We start from the raw sequence: 19,187 nt of genomic DNA, 5'->3' as shown, positions 1-19,187 counted from the left end.
AATCGAACTGATTTCCCAGAATCATTTGAACTGTCGAACAGACGTGTATAACGTGCATGTGTTTATCGTAATAGTTCATACGTACGATTGCAGTGATATTTAGGAAAATGAAAAACAACACATATTGTACGATTTAGAAAGTTGGTAGAGCAAAACTGACTTTAAAAGTGTTGGTACTTACGTATCTATATATCTACTTGAGCAGTATAAAGTTATTATACATAGAATTTCACTGGTCAACATATCTCCATCAGTTTACAAATATATCATTAGAGCGATATATTCGTGTCGAAATGGTTCGTGCTGCTAACGCCTTTCATAACAACGCTTGCAAAATAATAGAAACTCTCGGTGTCTGGCTTTTGTTGTATAGATCTGCATGTATCACTACACACACAGTGTGTTCTTGTTCCTGCTCTTATCTATCTTCAGTTAAACAAGAACGTTCACAGCCTTCTACGCCTCCTAAAATTCAGTCTCTGTGTGTGTGTGTGTCTGTGTGTGAGTGTCTGTGTGTGTGTCTGTCTGTGTGTCTGTCTGGGTGTGTGTGCGTGTGGTAGCCTAGTGCTTAAAGCGTTCGCTCGTCAGGCCGATGACTCGGGTTCGATTCCCCACATGGGTACACTGTTTGGAGCACATTTCTGTTGTCCACGCCGTGATATTGCTGAAATATTGCTGAAAGTGGCGTAAAACCCAACTCCCTCACTCACTCCTAGAGTCAGTCAGCTGTATTATTCTTACATCCAAAACGACTTCCGATGTGAGTGTTGAGTGCCAATCCAATGCCAATACAATAAACGGTATTACCACATACGGCACGGACCATCTTCCTGGTTTAAGCCTGCAGGGGTTTTATTATTCAATAAAGGATGTGCGTTATTAACTAGTGTTTTCTCTCGTCTCCCCAGAAGGTGGAGTAAATCAAGTTAAGGTTGATTTGTGGCCACTTGGAAATCGATTTCGATGCGTTCAGAATCCACTCGGAGAATGCAAGTCAACAGCTCTCCTTAATGTTTCAAAGTTCTTCAGCCTTGTTTGGGGTTTAACACGATTTCGTAACATGTTATGAATTATTTTCGCGTTACCCTGAAAGCGTTGAAAAACTAATTGGATTCCAAAGGCATTTAACTCGCAGCTGTTTCATTTTAATACCTAAGACAATAGAAAGATATCTCCATTTCTACGGAAATCGCGTCAGATGCCATTAAACGCTCCCTTTGAGAAATTCGGAGAAAGGCGTTTTTCTTGACAGGTGTCTAACATTACCAGGCTGCAGTGCGTGACTACTGTATTTAGTAACGTAATCACGATATGTTGTAGAAGCAGTTTGGAAACAATCGATAAAAAGTTGAAAGGCAGTTGAGCCTTATACTGAAAAACATGAACAGAACCTGTTGACTTCCTTTCACTGAACAAGAACGGGCGTACAATCTCATCGTGGATAGATTTAGTCCCTACTGCAGTTTACTTGTGTATTATATAGGACGGTGTGTCTTGAATTTCTTGGAGACGTCTTGTTTACAGGTAGGTCTGCCCTTAAAGAGTACATGTGAATAAACAAATAAATAAACAAATACATATATGGACGAAGTGAGTGAGTTTAGTTTTACGCCGCCCTTAGCAATATTCCAAATTTATGGCTGCTTTCAGGAGATAATCGAGTCTGGACCAGTGATCAACAGCATGAGCGTCGAACTGCGCAATTGGGAACCGATGGTATGTGTCAACCAAATCTGACCACCCGATCCCGTTAGTCGTCTCTTACGATAAGAATAATCGCCTTTTGTGGCAAGCATGGGTTGCTGAAGACTTATTCTACCCCGGATCTTCACGGTAAAATTGGACGAAATATTCCTCAGACATTGTAATAATGCAGTGATCACACCGTGTCATTGGGGCAAAACGGATAACCCAATAAAAGACTAGATGGCGCCTGCCGCGATATTTAATGCATTTGCAGATTGACATTCAAAGTGATAGAGTCCAGATTTGTGATATATCGCTTGAAAAAGAATATTGGTAAATATACCACCATGTAAAAACATATTTCACAATGTTAAATTATCGTGTTATTTCTCACACGGTTAACGGCACATCCAATTCCACGCTCACGTCCACTCCTACAACCACGCCCACATGACATGTGTATCTTGAATCTTAGAAACACGTGTGTATCGAACATTCGAGTATAAAACATATATTCGCACATAAGGATTGATGACCTTTCCCGGAGGAAACTTTTTCAAATACAGCAAAATGTATACAATCTCATAACTAAATTTAATCAATTCAAATCCGACATGTCTACATAATGATTTATTTTTAACCTTACATATGGAGTTCTGTTTCTAGTTTACTCCATACACGTATATTACACATATCCCACCTTACAATCATGTGTCAGGCGTTCACGATAGCAGCTCAGGTACAAGAATAGAATTTGTACAATTGTACCAACAGAATATATTTTCTAGTGCAAGTCCAAGATACACACGATGTTATATTTTCTTATAAAACACTCTGTCATCGGCACTCTGTCTTCCGACATGATTATCCATGTCTGTAGTTAATAGATGTGATAGGACAATCAGATTAGAGTAGCGATACCTTCAACTCCTCACTCACAATCCTGTTATGATACTCACCACAAGAAATAACCCAGTGTTAATGTATCAGGGTGCGGATGGGTATCGTAGTGGCTGAAGCGTTCGCTCGTCACGCCGAAGACCCGGGTTCGATTCCTCAGATGAGTGTTCAGTGTGTCAATCCTATTTCCGCTGCTATCATAATGCTGGAATGTTGCTATAAGCGGCGTAAAACTAAACTCACTCACTCACTGTTGTATCTCATTCCAAGAATTTTTACCCATAGTAATTCACACCAACACAATAGCTCTGTCACGCGCAGTCATATATTCCATTATATTAGTCAATGAATCCCAACTGACATAAATGAAATAACGTATGAGAGTACATGTAATAATTTTGTGGGAAGTATTATTCGAGACATTTGAAATTTGAAAATCTTATGTTCGGCAAATCTGAGAAACGTTTACTATTTCAGGAAGGACCAAGGAAAGACACAAAATATCCGTGATTGGTATCTTCAGTTTTCAGTTCAGCAATTTGACATATTTGGAGATTATGCTTTCATTGAACGATGTTTATGTCTGGTAATCTCCATACAATGAGGCACAATAGCAGTAGACATTGCACAGAAATCATAATATACTTCCATATCTACGACAAAAGTAGGTAAGAAAAGACTTAAGACTTAGTTTAAAACTGACGGAAAATTACATGAAGAAATTTTCAATAGACATGAGTGAGTAAGTCTAGTTTTACGCAGCAGCTGCATGGTGGCGGTTTGTAAATAAAGAAGTCCGGACCAGGCAATCCAGTGGTCAACATCATGAACGTCTACGCAACTGGGATACAACTTCTTGAAAACAACTGGTGAACGTAAAAGAGATTACAGTAATGAAGTGCTCCTCTATAATATTGCCACATGAGTGAGTGAGTTAATATTTAACGTCACATCGGCAATATATCAGCCATATCGTGACGGGAACAAAACACTTAAATGCAATACATGTATATTATAAAAAATCTGTCAACAAAGGACAGTAAAACAACTAGAATATCAAAGAGTAGAATGTCAAACTAGTAACTATACCTAACACAATTTATCTATAGAGGAGAATACAATATAAGAATGGGCTATAGATTGCTAACAACTGAAGGTAGATCACCATACTTGGGACCATGGGGACTTACTTTCGCTACCTGCATGGACTCTAGCTGGATTTACTTCATCCCCTCAGCCGTCAGCAATTTGGGAAATCTAGCCATACACTAAAAAGACACTTATTCTACGATTAAAACCTGGAAATTAAGAATTTACTTTGAATGTTTGTGGACTTACGTACCCTCTCAAGAGGACAATAGTTTTACAGTACTTCAACCCCCTTGAGAATACAGCCACTAACAAGCACAGTTATGAATTTAAACTTCCCCTAATAAAATAATTATCTATTAACAATTCAGTTAATAAATCTAATTCTTCTAGAAATGCAATGACTAAATGAGAACTTGTGTTATTAAAAAGATCCTTCATAGTTCGTGAATTAAAATACTGATACCTTGTGATGGTATTGCCACATGAACACGACCAGACCAGATTATACTCGGATTTTCACATCAAAATCAATATACGCAACCCAAGGGCAGATAAATGTAAAAATGTAGCATTATAATGAGATTAACAGCAGAGGTTCAGTTAACTTAAGTAAAGGTATAGCGTTCACATGGAGCTGGGTGATGTGACCAGAAGCCAGCAACTACCAGAGACATCTACCGATTCAGCGTGTACTCCACTGTGCTATTATCGCATCATCTACCAAAATACACTTGTTGATTGCAAACTGTTTCAAAGTTTAAGATAAATGTACATACTTCACAGATTAGGTAAATTACAATAGATACTGAATCTATTTATGGATAGCTTGTAACCCAGTTCCTGGGTTGAGAGACGAAATTACCATCGCCCATCCATGTTCCTCCACACTCTCCTTGTTGAGGTCTCAAGTCGGTAACGCAATGAATGCTCTACTGCTCATAAACCTTTCATCGATTGTTTCCAGACTGCTCCTGCACCATATCCCGATTATGTCCCGAAGTATAAAAGTCACGCACTGTCTTGTAATGTCCGACAACTGTCAACAGAAATGCCATTATCCTGATTTCTCAAAGGCACCGCATCTGACGCAAATGGCACATAAAAGGGAATACTTGTCCATGTTTTATATATTAAAATAAAACAGCTCCAAATTAAATGTCTTTGAAATCCATTTTGTTTTCCAACCCTTTCATGGCAATGCCCGGAAACACCATAACATGTTGCAGAATTGTGTTAAATCCTCAACAAGGTTGGAGAACTTTTAGGAGAGATATTTACGAGAGCTGTTGACGTGCTTCCTCTGAGTGGATTACGAATGCATTCGAATCGATTTCCAACTGGATACAAATGAACCTGTAATGAATTTATTGTACTTTGTGGAGACATGACAGAAAACAGTAGTTAATAACGCACATCATGTATTGAATGCCAAAGCCCAAGAGGCGGGCTATACCATCCGTGCTATCACCGTTCTTGTATTTGCATCATCGCACATGAGTATTGCGCATCGGAATTTGTTCAGTGTTCTGGGGTGGAACAGCATGTTCCCCTATTTTGGCATTGAGATCAGTGACAACTGTCATATTATGTCTGAAATATTAAACACAAAATCAATATTTCAACGTACTGCAGGAAGTTTGTGAGATAAAGATGAGTAGAGTGACTTCACTAGGTGTTTGATGTTAGATGTGGCCATGAATTGGAATATGCGGTAGAAATGTGTAGTGACATCTGCAGTCGTTTGAAGGCCCGCAACAACACCTAGGCAGTGACGGTTGATCATACAGAGCTGTTGCGACTGTTGGGGGACTAGTGGACAGCTGGGTCCTCAGTTTCCACTTTCACAGTTTCCGGTATTTCACATCTGCATTCTTTTAATTATCTCATTATTCAGTGTCCAGGAGACGAGAGAAAGCAGTAGTCAATAACGCACATCAGGGCTGTCTTTGTGTGTGTTTGTTTGTTTTGGGAGGGGGTGATCTACTTATGCGTTGGTATTGTTTAAGGCCAGCATCCGCATTGTATTTCGCTTAGCGTTTTGAAGCGGAATTTCATTTCTTCTTCATTGGGATCAGTGATAATTATTTTCCCTCACGGATGAATGTGGCTTTCTGATTGGCTAAGCGCTATTCTATTATTTTCAATTGTTACAGTTAAGAATTTACCGTGACAACAATGTAAGAAATCCCCTTGTGAACCAGCAAAACAGAACAAAGACAAGTTTAAAATATTCAGATATTATTATTATACAACGAGAGCAAGGTATACAAAGTCACAAGTCAATATAACAATGCTGATTACAAACACAATCCAAGAGAGACAAAATCTAAGTCAATGGGTCACAAAATACAATAGAGCAAACTCACCAAAGTCTTGGTGTGAGAGAGAATCAAATATGGCAGAATGTCAACACACCGATCGGTGCGACAGCAGATAATGTAGGTCAGGCGTTGACGGGTTTTGATGATCAAGCGTGGCAGTAACTCCAGCAAATATGAATGAGTGTGAGTGTCGCCCTCAACACGGTAACCAGCCTTTATATAGATATTTAGGCATTTCCCGAAAGTTCGTCAACACTGTAGAATGCCCTCGAATAAGTCTCCCGGAAGTAGACACATAGAAAACTAGGAGCAGATAAATTCCGGAAAACCAAAATGCTAAAAGTGTTGACCAGCTATTAAAACGAAATGTGACCCATCATATTTAATATTCAAAACACTAAATGTTGTGACCCAATAATAATTATTACTTAATTAATAACAAAATATACAGAAAATACATACTCGTAACACATGATGTATTATTTTCAATGTACACTGCTTAAAATTCCGAACTCTTCTGGTGCTTCATGGTGGTACTTCTTTGCCTCGAATAAAAAAGAATCACGCATGAAGCACGGAAATTAGCGATGTTTTGCGATTGGAAATCGATGGAAGGGAGATAATCTGTTTACCTTGTGTCGTCTGCAAAATGGCGATTCGCTTCGCATTCAACAAAAGTGCTTCAAACAGCTAAATTATAATTCAGGTGTTCGGTAAGATAAATGTTGTTCACTGGTCCATGCGGGCTGGAGGAACATAAACAAATCTCGAGGGTACATGAGCCCATGGCCCCCTCGTAACCAGTGAACAACTTATATTGTCATTTCTGGAAAATGAAATCTAAAAGAAGAATCGTCATTAAGACGTACTGGAGGAAAGTTGGGAGAAAGATCTGAAGAGAGTGTTCAGGAGGTGCTGTAATTCTCATATGTCTAATGGCAGATATTACCCTGTGAACAATACACACAACATGCGCAAGTGATGTCTGCAGACAGGATGTGGTGCTACACTGCGACATCCAGACTGTGACAATTTGTTTTGTCTTGTTTTAACAGTTTTCAAAATCTAATTGTTCCATTATTTAGCGTCTACATTTCTTGTTGTACTACAAGATGCCAAACAAACTAAATTACAATACATCCATTTATCTTGGTAGGATATATCTAATTTGTTTGAAGGTCCACCTCCACTGCAGTGAGGAGATTGTGATGCATTATCGCAATTCTTTCCAAAAATAACACAGGGTAGACATTTGGACGAGCGCTAATTAGACTGCACGCTGATTCCCACCACGAGTTTAGGAACTGCCAGCTAAACAATGCAGACACGGAGTCTGTTAATTGTGGAGTTTGGGCAGAAACATGCCGCCATTGACTAAGGTAGAGTGTCAACGTGTTTTTAAAGAGTACTGTGTTATTGTGCTTTTAAAGAGTATTGTGTTCCGTTGACAACGAAAGACAGTCGGGCCTCCCACGCATGGAAACAATGATATGGCTCCAGTGCTTTAAGCACTAAACCTACAACATCATCACACTGGTTTATGTAACATCAACTTTTTCAGACTGTGTCTTATGTGGTTTGTGGTCTTATGTATATGTATCTTTTGTTGTATTGAATGTGTTTGCAATGTTAAAGCACATTTGCAAATTTGCATGGGGATAGTGACGCACCATCTTATTTAAACATATTTCTGTTTGAAATGCAGGAAAACCTATTCCATGATAGTCGTATCCCCTTGTGCAGGTTTTTGTCCCTTTGATCCACTAATCTTTCCATGTGGGTTCCGTGTACATCAAGATGTAAGAATTGTAATATTCTCTTCAGATCCACGTCAAAATCTTTCAACTCTTTGACTCTATGAGAGGTTCATTGACGGACTGGCTTTTATTGCTGTGCCTCACCCTTACCCTCGAACATACTCCAAAATGAAAAGGAGTCCAGAAACAATTCTCAGTTTTAGAGCTGAGTCAGTCCAGTTCAAGATGAATATCATGTAGTTGGAGTCCACGTCGATAGCTGTCTGCGGTGGGTGCAGTGTGCAGACATTTGCGTCCCCTGATATTTTTGTTGTCTCAGCACCTTGTCCTTGCCCATGATTGTAGCCAGATTTATTTTGGACTTTTATTAAATAATGCGAAAAGACATGTGTTTCAATTCTATTCAAAGCAGAGTTAACGTTTATTCCAACTCACAGACGAGGCTCACTCATTGACTCACTGTTTTACTCATCAATTTTCTTTTCATTGATGAAGTTTGATTTTCCACTTGGGTACGATGGTGACGGATATTGCTGAAGGTTCCTAAAAGCTTATTCACCACTTACCTATATACAGATGTAGTAATGGTATCACACATTGAGAATGAGAAACACTTGGGCAATTAGCAGGTATTTACATTGTTTAATCTGGAGTGACTGAGAAGATGTTGCTTCAGATTGCAGTAAGTAAGGACCCCACCGAATAATGACAATAATCAGTCACGAAATAGAACCCATGTCATATGGTAAGTGTACAGTACATAAATATACTACATTAAAGGGTATTATGTTGAATATTCCACAGACGTACATATGCCGACTAAATTACTTAAATGGATACACCGCCGAGTACATGAGGTTATAGTAAATGTAGTCAGTACATCATAAATAGACTCATCTGACATGCTTCCTAATGGTACCCAGGTATGCTACATATTGCACATACTGAATAAACTTCATTCCTGATCAATGTGAACATACCAAGAGTCCAAAACTCGCAATATATGAATACCCTCATAAAGCGAGACTGCTACTAACACATATTTATTAACCAGGAAGTTTTATCTATTCAAGCCCCAGTATTTTCACTGTATATTGAATATATCACTCCGCGCACCTAGCTATCGTACGTACATTACCGATTTAAGCCAACTGGTATAGTGTAACGTATGTGAACCTCTTCTGGTCAATGCCATATCATCCAGACAATCTGTCACGTGTCTGTATCGATCTCTTTATACATTGGACTAAAGTCGAAAATTCTAAGTGATAGATGCGTTTCTTGGCGAATTGTTTTCCATTTTGGGAACAGCCTTTGAATGTTTGCTGATAAAGCATCTGACACTAACCCCACTCAACCAAGATCGGAACATAAATAGGGTTAAAGAGGTGTTCTATCGACCTCAGAGCACCAACGGCTTTCTCTTCAACACCGTGTGTATTGACACCTTTCCTCGGTAAAAGACAAGTAGTATGAATGACAACTGCTTGTATGTCACAACGTCTTTCGGCTATTCCTTGCCCTGACACGCTGACACAAGACACAAGAAATAGTCATCAATATTATTTGTCTTTAACTTCAACACCAACTCCTAAGCGCCTCTCAAGAATCTCACCTTTTCACAGGTATCCAGTCGAAGTGATCAAAGGTATCAAACGACGATGTCAATACATTGTTCAATATACCTAGGGAGAAAATCAAATCAATTGAAATGTACATAAAAGTGGTACTTTTTCTCGCACTTTTCACGAGATCTTTGTATTGGCAAATACATTATAATGCAATAAATTCGGATTCAGATAACCGTATTGTGATACATATTGCGATATATTGGGAACGTAAGTATTTGACAGCAAGTGCCTCTCATTGTACATGTCGATCCTAGATTATGAAATTGGCTTGTATAGTCATGGAGTCATTTTAGATTCTCTTTAGAATTGAGAACATCTGGCTGTATGACTACTCTAAGTAATTCGTTAATGCCCTGGGACCACTATCATAAAAACGTACCATTCTATATGTATCTATATTGTATGTGGCAGCACCAACAGTTCTAATGCTTCTGAGTCGACTGAAGCTTGAAAGTCCCGTCGAGTACCTGCAGTGATATAATAGAGGGGCACACCAAGTTCTATTTTTGATCAGTGATACACGATTGATAATGAAAGCCACTTTCCCATTCAGAATCAATACACTTCCTGCGACATAATTCACTTCCCTGCACTACATGCTCTGTTTTGTATACAAGCAATGCCTTCAGAAGGACTCCATCACTTGTTCTTAAATCTCTTTACACAGTCGTCGCTGTGGAGTCCAGGGTTCTTAATAATATTGCATGCAGACTTTTATTTTCCAGTGTACATCTTAACGCGGCCGTGAACGAAACGTTGAAGTTAACGCCTGTCTAATTAGAGTGTAGTATCAGATCGAATTACTGCAGACATGGATTATCACGCCAATGTCAGAGAATACATTCACACTTCTTTGGGAAAGACAAATGCCGGAGTCTGATTATAGTTTCAAAAATATTACATTGTGTGTATCTTGGATTTCTGCCAGAAAACATACAACAGTAATATTCATATTTTGCTTGTTTGATCCAGTTAACCGGACGTCTCGCTATCCGGACGATTTTCGAATGAACCAAAAATGTCCGGATAAACGGGATTCGACTGTATAGAAATGTCCTGTAAACGCCATCTTTCTAATGATTCCAATTGGCATTTACATTTCAAAGACTTCAAACTTTCAATTTCAAATTCTGCAGGTTATTTTCATTCTTTGATAGTGCGGAATTGACAATTTGATTGATGAATTTCCTTACAAACACATCAAACTACTTCGCTCTGTATTTTTCACATCTCCTCATACTGTTACGTTGTCTCATAAACAGCTACTTTTCAGAATATCTGTTTTTTTCAGTAGAAGAGTCTCTATTAGTATATGAGTTAGAGATGTGTGAACATTTCCTACTAACCTTACATGGTAAACTGCTGCTTGTGCTTCTACCTTCACAACATGTGACGTCGCTCTTTGATTATCAACAGACATCCGTGATGTAGCTGGAATATTGTAGTGTTAAAAAGGTAATCAACAAGTAAGTCACTCAAAAATATTGTTTCTGTAAACACTTGAATAATCATTTTAGATGTGATTTGCGATGAGAATATACAGGCCTAACCACCGTTCCCGTGTTAGGAGATGTTAATGCAGACAGGAATGAATTTGTCTGAGAGTTGGCATCTAACCTTGATTCGGCAACAGTCTGTTCTTGCTCAGTCAATGTAATAGTTTCACACATTCACATTCAAATGCTGCGTGTCCTGACTGTAGACTCACAGAGCACTGGCATTCTGAGAGTTTATCTATGACTGTAAGGTCCAGGAGGATTCTGTTTTCTGCGAAATCTGGGGGTACTCCCACTTTACCAGTGTCATTATCCGATATTCCTTAACTATGGTTAACTAACAGCAAAGTAGGAGTAACTGGAAATCTGATCACAACGATGCGCTCTTGTTTGGAGATCCGGAAATGGGCAGTTTAGCATGGATGAGATGTCCAGAAAACAGAAACTCGGCGTGGGTCCACGGTACATTTGAACCATCAGTGCAGCTTCATAAATAAAGAACGTTAAATTTTAACCAGAATGGTTCATTGTACGATCACCATCGATAAGGACTTTTCAGCCTGTCGTTTCATTTTGCTTTCAAACTGTAGTCTTGGTGTAGTCACAAGAGTGAAAACATCTTACTTGAACGATCTCGAGATATTACCGAATTTCAAAATTATTGTACCAGACTAAAAACGTCTATTGAAAGATTATTGCAATTTTCACGTCCGAATAAGCTTGAGTATCTTGACATGGCTATTTTAGATGTCTTTGGTCAGCCCCGGGGGAACCGTACCGAAACACACAAACGAGGGAGAGCCATTGGTGTTGTGTGGTTGCCAGTGGATCAGCCTTTAAATTTAAAAGTACATTTTTCTTGAAAGATCTGAAGTTATAATAGAATTTCAAAAAAAATATTGTGACGGCCCTGTGCACGACTGCAAAAGATCAACATATCACTTTTCTTTGCATTTTGACTGAATAGAACATTTTCATGTCAAAATTAACTGCAGTACATCGACATTACTGTTTTAGATGCCTTTGATCAGCTCCTGGTGGACAGTGTCAAAACACAAACAACAGGCAAAGCCATTGGCGCTCTGTAGTCGCTGGAGGATCTTTTCAACCTTAATTCAAGCTAATTCTTTTCTTGTTTGATGAGGTCTGATGTGAGATGCCTTATGAGAAGACGACTAAAAGCAAAGACCAGCATGAACAATTCCCAAAAGAAGCCAACTGTCACTTAGAATTTAAAACTTTTGCGCATCGAGCAATGAGATTGACACAAACATGTGGTCGGTTGGATGGGTACAAATTCAGCATGCATTACAAAGAGGCAGTCGGCTTTTTCCGGATGGGAAGTGTACAAATACACCGAAAAGACGTGGTCAGTATACTGTGTGGGGATGTGATCATGAGTTCCCAAACTACTTCACATCGATACATACTTCTCTTACAATCACTTCATGTGCCGGATAATTATATAGTACATGATTTGGGTTTGAAACCATTTGTAGCAGATTTAGTTTGCCTAGGAATCATATAGTGCATTAAAGTTCATCCGGTATATCTAGGCATGAAGTGTAGCTATAAACTTACGTGGTATGTTCAGTGCCACCATTTATGTAATGCATTCAGTATACAAATTATGCGTGAGGAGCGCTTTGAAATGTCAAAGTGGTAACTTAATTTGACCTACATTTACTCTCCCCATATCAAGGGAACACGTGTCCTGATTCTAACCAAAATCATTCTGCTTGGAGTATACCCAGATCGTCTGATCTCTTAAACCCATTCCTACCCACAAACCGATTCCTGCTGTGTGTCTGTGATTACTGACGCATAGCACTCTCCCTAAGTAGTCCATGTTGAATACAGGTGACCAGATCCAGAGCAGAGTCATGAATCAGCTCCCCTCAGCTCCCTCATATTGTGTCTTTAGGAGTAAGTTTTTTTTTATCTTGGAAGAATCGTATCAATGTGGATGAACTATTCAACCTTAGACCACATGCTATGGAGTTCCTGGGACCATCTTTCGACAGCATCAAGCAAAAATCCCCTTATATGACGCTCATATCCAGGCACATTGCCCTACAGCGCTATGTACATTACTATCCCTTGTCACACAACACCGTGGGACTTTTCCATACTTTTGCAACTAACTGGTGAGTATACAGTCATCCGGCCTGTTAGGCGGAATTAACTTAACACTCACATTGCCATCACATCCTCGTGGGTACCCATTGTACAACTGGGTGAACTGAGACAATGTGGAAGTATCCTGTCCAAGGATGCTATGCAAATGAGCCCAGCTCGTGACCCGAACCTAAGTGCCTCCATGAGAATCGACCCCGGACCTTCGGCGTGATAGGCAGACGCCTCGCCACTCCAGTATTGTGCTCTACGTATGTACAAACACGAAGACAATGTTGGAACAGCAAAATGGACATTAGCATGAAGGAACAAGGAAGAAAGAGTACATCGCCACTGACTCACACCTAAGAAGGACAAAAGACTGACTGATTGCTGCTACCATCTCAATCATGGCCTATGTTGATCTGGCTGCTCGCAACCTTGGTAAATGGAACTAATTGATGTGCATTTGGAAATGGCATTGGTGGGTCAGAGGAATCTGTAAATGACACTGATCATTCATCACTGATTAACCTTATAATTGCAAGGGGACCAAAATACCTGATTTGCTTAAATATTGGAATCATGCTTCAGACTACTTGGAATAAAATACCTGATATGTATTGTCTTGTCATTGTCAATGTCTTCATTCTGTAAAATTTCCTAATTGTAAAACTCATCCAAACATGATATACCCACATCACCTAATGGTACTTTGGTACTTTTTAGAAGAGGTGGGCGCTTGTCAGCTAAAGAAAAATGGTATTATAAGGACTCCGTTATTGATGTTGTGAATTCATATAGATATCTTGGTATTATATTTTCATCCACATTTAAAATGAATAAATGTACAAACGATCTAGCACTGAGAGGAAAAAGGGCATTATTGCAAATTTTATACAACTTAAGAAAGATTGATGTGGTTGATCCGAAGGTATTCTTTAAAATATTTGACTCACAAATTCAACCAATATTACTTTATGGAGCGGAGTTATGGGGGGTTAGCCGCATTGAAAACATAGAAAAAATTCATGTCCTCGCATGTAAGAGATATTTAAATGTAGGATTACAAACGCCTAACGTTATAATATATGGCGAATGCGGACGATATCCTTTATACATAAATGCCTTATGTCGAGTTATTAAATATTGGTTAAAACTTACAGAAATGCACCCTGGTAGAATACCCAAAAAGTCATATGATATGTTATTGTATTTAGATAACATTGGGCAAAACAATTATGCTTCTCATATTCGTAATATACTTCTTTCACATGGATTTGGCTTTGTATGGTTAGCACAAGGTGTAGGTAATAAAGTCGATTTCCTTAGATGTTTTAAAGATGTATGTATAAATATGTTTTACCAATCCTGGCATTGTACTCTTCACAGCAGTTCACGCTACGATTTGTACAGAGAGTGTAAAAGTCTGCTGGTTACTGAGAAATATCTAAGCGTTATACATGAATTTAAATATCGCAATGTTCTTATCAAATTCCGAGCAGGCTTACTACGATTGAAACAAAATGAAGGAAGATGGCTAAATATTGATGTATCTTTACGCACATGTCCTCTTTGTAAATTCGGTATAGAGGATGAATTCCATTTCCTTTTAGTATGCAAGTATTATTCTGAAGAAAGACTACGTTATTTTCCACATGTCTATAACCGAATTCCAAATATATTTATATTCAAAAGCTTGTTATCTTCAGCGTCCAGGATATCATTGCTAAATGTATGTAAATATATATATGCTGCTTACAAAAAGAGGCAGACTTTGTTAAACGCCTAATTGCTCTACGTCATGTTCCAATATATTCTGATTGTATATGTGTTATATGTATATGGGCCGGTGGCCTTCATGCATAATAAAGATCTATCTATCTATGGTACCTTGTGGGGAGACATTAGGTGATCTGGGAGCACACCACCTGTGTAACATACAATGGCATAGAGACCAAACACTAGCGAATGCTCTTTATTTGATACTGGAGAAGAAAAAATGCTTTAATAACTTCGCAATCCACACACAGCATTCAAGAAGCGGGAACAGTTGACATACTATCAGAATATTATATTTTTGAATGTGAAGTTTTTTTCATATTTCATAGATGTGTGCCATCAGGTTAAACTATTTTGGGTATTAAACACTAGTTTTCTCTTCCATACACAATTTGAATGCGTCTGCCAAGAAGACAGATAGATTTGTATCTATGTATTACTCTGAAAGAACAATTCACTTTTCGCCTCAATAATAATATGACCTAAGGAACAGACTTGCTTCACACGAATGCTAAATGTGGGTATGGCTTGAGAATATATTACTGAGCAGTTGTAATCACTGCAATAATTTCAAACCTTTGCTTCCATCGTGTAGAAAAAGGGGCAAGAATTCACTTTGGCAAGATGAAAGCACGAGAGTTTTCCGGTGTTGTCTACTTACTCTAACATCTTCGACATCACGACTTGACACTTGTAACCCGGGCATTCGATGTCTTCTCAATGTTGGAGAAAAGGTTGTTCTGTCCATAACATCAGTGAAAGGCTATTCTCTTAACGCGATCAATGACGTACTAATTGATGGCTAGATTGTCCAAAAATGCTGACGCCTGATGGGATGGTGTAAACCCAGTTAGGATCCATGCACTAAACAAATGTACTGAAGGTCCCCATGATTCATAGAATGGTGATCTACCCTCAGTTGATGGCGATCTATAGACTGTTTGTATATTGTTCTGCCATTTATAGTTAAAACATTTTAGATGTAATTACCGGTTTTAAATTTATATCTATGATAATCTAGTTGTTTGGCAGTACTTTATTCATAGGATTTTAATATTTACGTTCATTTACTATGGATCTGTGATTTGGTTTAATCACGATATGGCTGAGCTATTGTCGATGTGACTTACTGACTCACTCACTCACCCATACACTCACTCACAATATCAATGAAAAGCTAAGCTCTTTGAGTCAGTGAAAGGCCTCTCTCTTAAAGCCATCATACACTTTAAAGGCTATTCTCGCGGATAAACTGAACACAAAAATACATTGTGTCCCAGTTTTGAAACATACCAGACACTTACATGTACTCATACCAAAGCCTGTCATTATCTCTGAGGTTCTTCAGATCGTGTCAGATAACCTGGATTATTGTGTTATGCAGCACGCACGTGGACTGATGTGACCACACTCATTTATTCAATATATGTTTCCCTACCCTGGGACATAACGATTTCAGATAAAGCATTTGCGTACATTCAACTCAACTCTCTGTTCGTGCATCGAGGGAACACATGACCCCGATCAAGCTAGACGCAATCCCACAGAGAAAGCGCAGACAGACTCAACACTCAAGAGCGTGTCAGTGTGATCGGATTACGCAGAAAAGACAGTCTTCTGTGGCCCTTTTAAGATCTTTAGACTTATCCCGTAGTACATTTACAAAACCTTTCTCGTGAAGGATGAACGAGTTTGGATTCATTCAACTCTAATTTGTTCAGATGACTCAAACAAGCTCGTATAGATATATGTTTTTGGTGGAAATTCAAGATACTGACTACTATAGCCATGATAATTCACTCAGACTCGATAAAATGTGCTATGTTGATAATCCATGTCTGTAGTTATTACATTTTCTATTCAGTAAAAATCTATTCTCTTGAAAAAGAAAGTTAATACACATCAGTTTCTCTCTTACAATCTTCACTGAGCTACATCAAGCTGTTTACATGTACAAACGGCCGCCCTCACTGCGTATGGGTATGACCGAGGTTCTTTAGATCATGTAAAAACTTTCTCTTTTATTGCCTTATGCAGCGCGCATGTGCCCAAACGTGATAACACTAATTTCTCTCCCTATCCAGGGACACACAAAGCGGTTGCATAATTCCACTTCAAATCTCTTTTCCTTGCACCAGGGGAACACCTGATCAAGCTGGTGGTAATCCCACGCAGCAAGCGAAGGCAGACTCAACAATGAAGAGCGTATCATTGTGATCGGATTTCATAGAACTGAGTTTTTTGTGGCTCTTAGAATCATGAATAAACATTCTATAATCGCAGCGAGAGGTCAGTCAGTTTTGGCGCTTAGACAAGAGATCTTTGAATGATGAGAAGATGTTGGACCGTGACATCAACTGACCAGGAACAGTCGAGCCTTCAGCTTGTCAAATAAAATGAGGTCTTCGAGCGTATCCCCTTGTACAATAATGAACGCACTTTTGTGAAGGATGAATGCTAAATTTGCATTTGTACAATTAACTCAAAAGGTTTTCATTAAATGTGTGTATGCACCATGTTTTAGTATATACTAATATTATGTTGGGCGGTGCAGTCGTATGATATCCACATGTGCGTCTGCGGGTAGGGACAATACATACTTCACCAAACATTTAAGGCTTGATTCAGGACTCCTTTTCATGCATTGTCTAAGAGCGGAATTACACAAAGTGGATGCAGTGGTGAAGCCGTCTGAAGGGAGCTGCAGAGTTGTGTCCCCCGATCGTACCAGGCAACGCTGCTTTGTCAACTCCTTGCCCTTGTTCATGCGTGCATTGAGTTAAACACGTAAGGTCTGCAAATTGAGAAATCTGTAATTTCGTGAAATTGTGGTATGCCTTGATGTGCCTGAAATATATATATACATTGAACTATATTCCAACTCACTGTCAAAACTGTATTCACGTTTCCTTGTCAAAATACCTTTTAGGTATCTTTGTAGATAATTTCAAACCTGTCATACTATCATTCAACATGGACTTATTGTGTATGATAAAAAATGTTTCAAACTTGACAAGACAGAGTAATATAGACTTTTCTTGATACTTACTTGGAATTCACCTCTACCTTTTCCTGTGCAGAACATAATCTGTTTCTGGACATTCTCCATTACTAGATATATTGGATATACGTGCTGAAAGTAGATCAATACACTTTATAAGCTGTGTTTATTCCTTGACAAACATAACTTACTACGGAATGTTTTAACCAAAGCCCACACAATATAATTATCAGACTCAACAAAGTGATCGCATGTATTTATCCACCAGGAAGTGGCCAAGGAAGTCTCACCTATCACACTCTATATTAAATATATTTCCTCTGTGCAGCCAAATAGCAACTGCCATCTTGTAACGAATGCTGAATATAATTCCTACAGAATGTTGAAAACCCTACCCCAACCCGAAAAGCACCTATCACACCTAATGTATAAAAAGTTGAGAAATTCATTGATACGATTTAGATTACTACTATCGAAACCCGGTGATTGATGAAGAAAGACGTGTGTCCAACGATAGAAGGGTTTGCCCACTGTGAAATTATCTATTGAAAACGGAATTCCTTTTTAATTTGTCTGTCCATCTTGCATAGATTTACGTAAACAACCTCCCCAAGTCACTTCCTGTAGCATTTAAACAAAGGTCGTCTACCTACGACGGCTGTATTAACGTAAAGCTATCACAATACATCTACAATGCAACATCTAAGCGTGATATTCTGTTAACGTCATCTCGGCATTAAACAGTATGTGAATGTATTATGCATGCTACTTTAATGTATATGGACTGGGGTCTGAAATACAGTGAACATCTTTGACTTGAATTGACTGCTGAATGTTGCCAGTACCAAGGTATCCAGCCAACGTGTCTGTATCGATCTCTTTACTCTATGTGCTAAAGTTCCAAATTGTAAGTGACAGGTTAGTCTCTAAGGGAAGAATTGTTGTTCATGCTGGGGATTGCTTTTGGATGTCAACCGATAAGGCGTCTCACACCAAACTTCCTCAACCAAAATCGGCACTAACTTAAGTTGAAACAGATCCTTTATCGAACCAAAATCAAAGTTGACTCTGCCTGCCTCGTTCGCTTTGACACGGTCCCACTGTAGACTGATCAGAGGTTTCTTAACCAATAATGTCAATGTACTCCAGCTGATTCTGACGTGAACATTTGAGTTCAATTGAAATGGAAAGAAAAGTGATATGTTGACATTTACAGTCTGGCACAGGGCCGTCACAATAATTTAAATCCTTTAGCAACGTTAGTTCTTTCAAGTAACATGTGCTTTATAATCAAAAGTAGTGTGCAGAGTCATGTGCCTACACAAAGGCTACAATGTGAGAGCATACTCAAACGACGAGTTCAAAGAGTCTTTATCAATGGCCACCATGGCCACGAACCTTTTAGG

The 19,187-nt window shown here is 38.8% G+C and overlaps 1 protein-coding gene across 1 annotated transcript; it reads left to right on the top strand.

The window, feature by feature from the left end:
* Window positions 1-13,836: 13,836 nt before the first annotated feature.
* On the top strand, window positions 13,837-14,790 carry LOC137281037 (uncharacterized). Its single transcript, XM_067812190.1, has one exon. The coding sequence runs from the start codon at window positions 13,837-13,839 to the stop codon at window positions 14,788-14,790; it is 954 nt and encodes a 317-aa protein (XP_067668291.1).
* The last annotated feature ends 4,397 nt before the right edge of the window (window positions 14,791-19,187 follow it).

The sequence above is a fragment of the Haliotis asinina genome, chromosome 4, assembly GCF_037392515.1.
Source record: "Haliotis asinina isolate JCU_RB_2024 chromosome 4, JCU_Hal_asi_v2, whole genome shotgun sequence".
Taxonomy (NCBI): domain Eukaryota; kingdom Metazoa; phylum Mollusca; class Gastropoda; order Lepetellida; family Haliotidae; genus Haliotis; species Haliotis asinina.
Note: the sequence above shows the minus strand (reverse complement) of the source record. Positions and strands in the feature narration are given on the sequence as shown.

What these genes read in the sequence shown, in the direction of transcription:
- LOC137281037 (XM_067812190.1), top strand. Translation starts at nt 13,837, where the DNA reads ATGAATAAATGTACAAACGATCTAGCACTGAGAGGAAAAAGGGCATTA.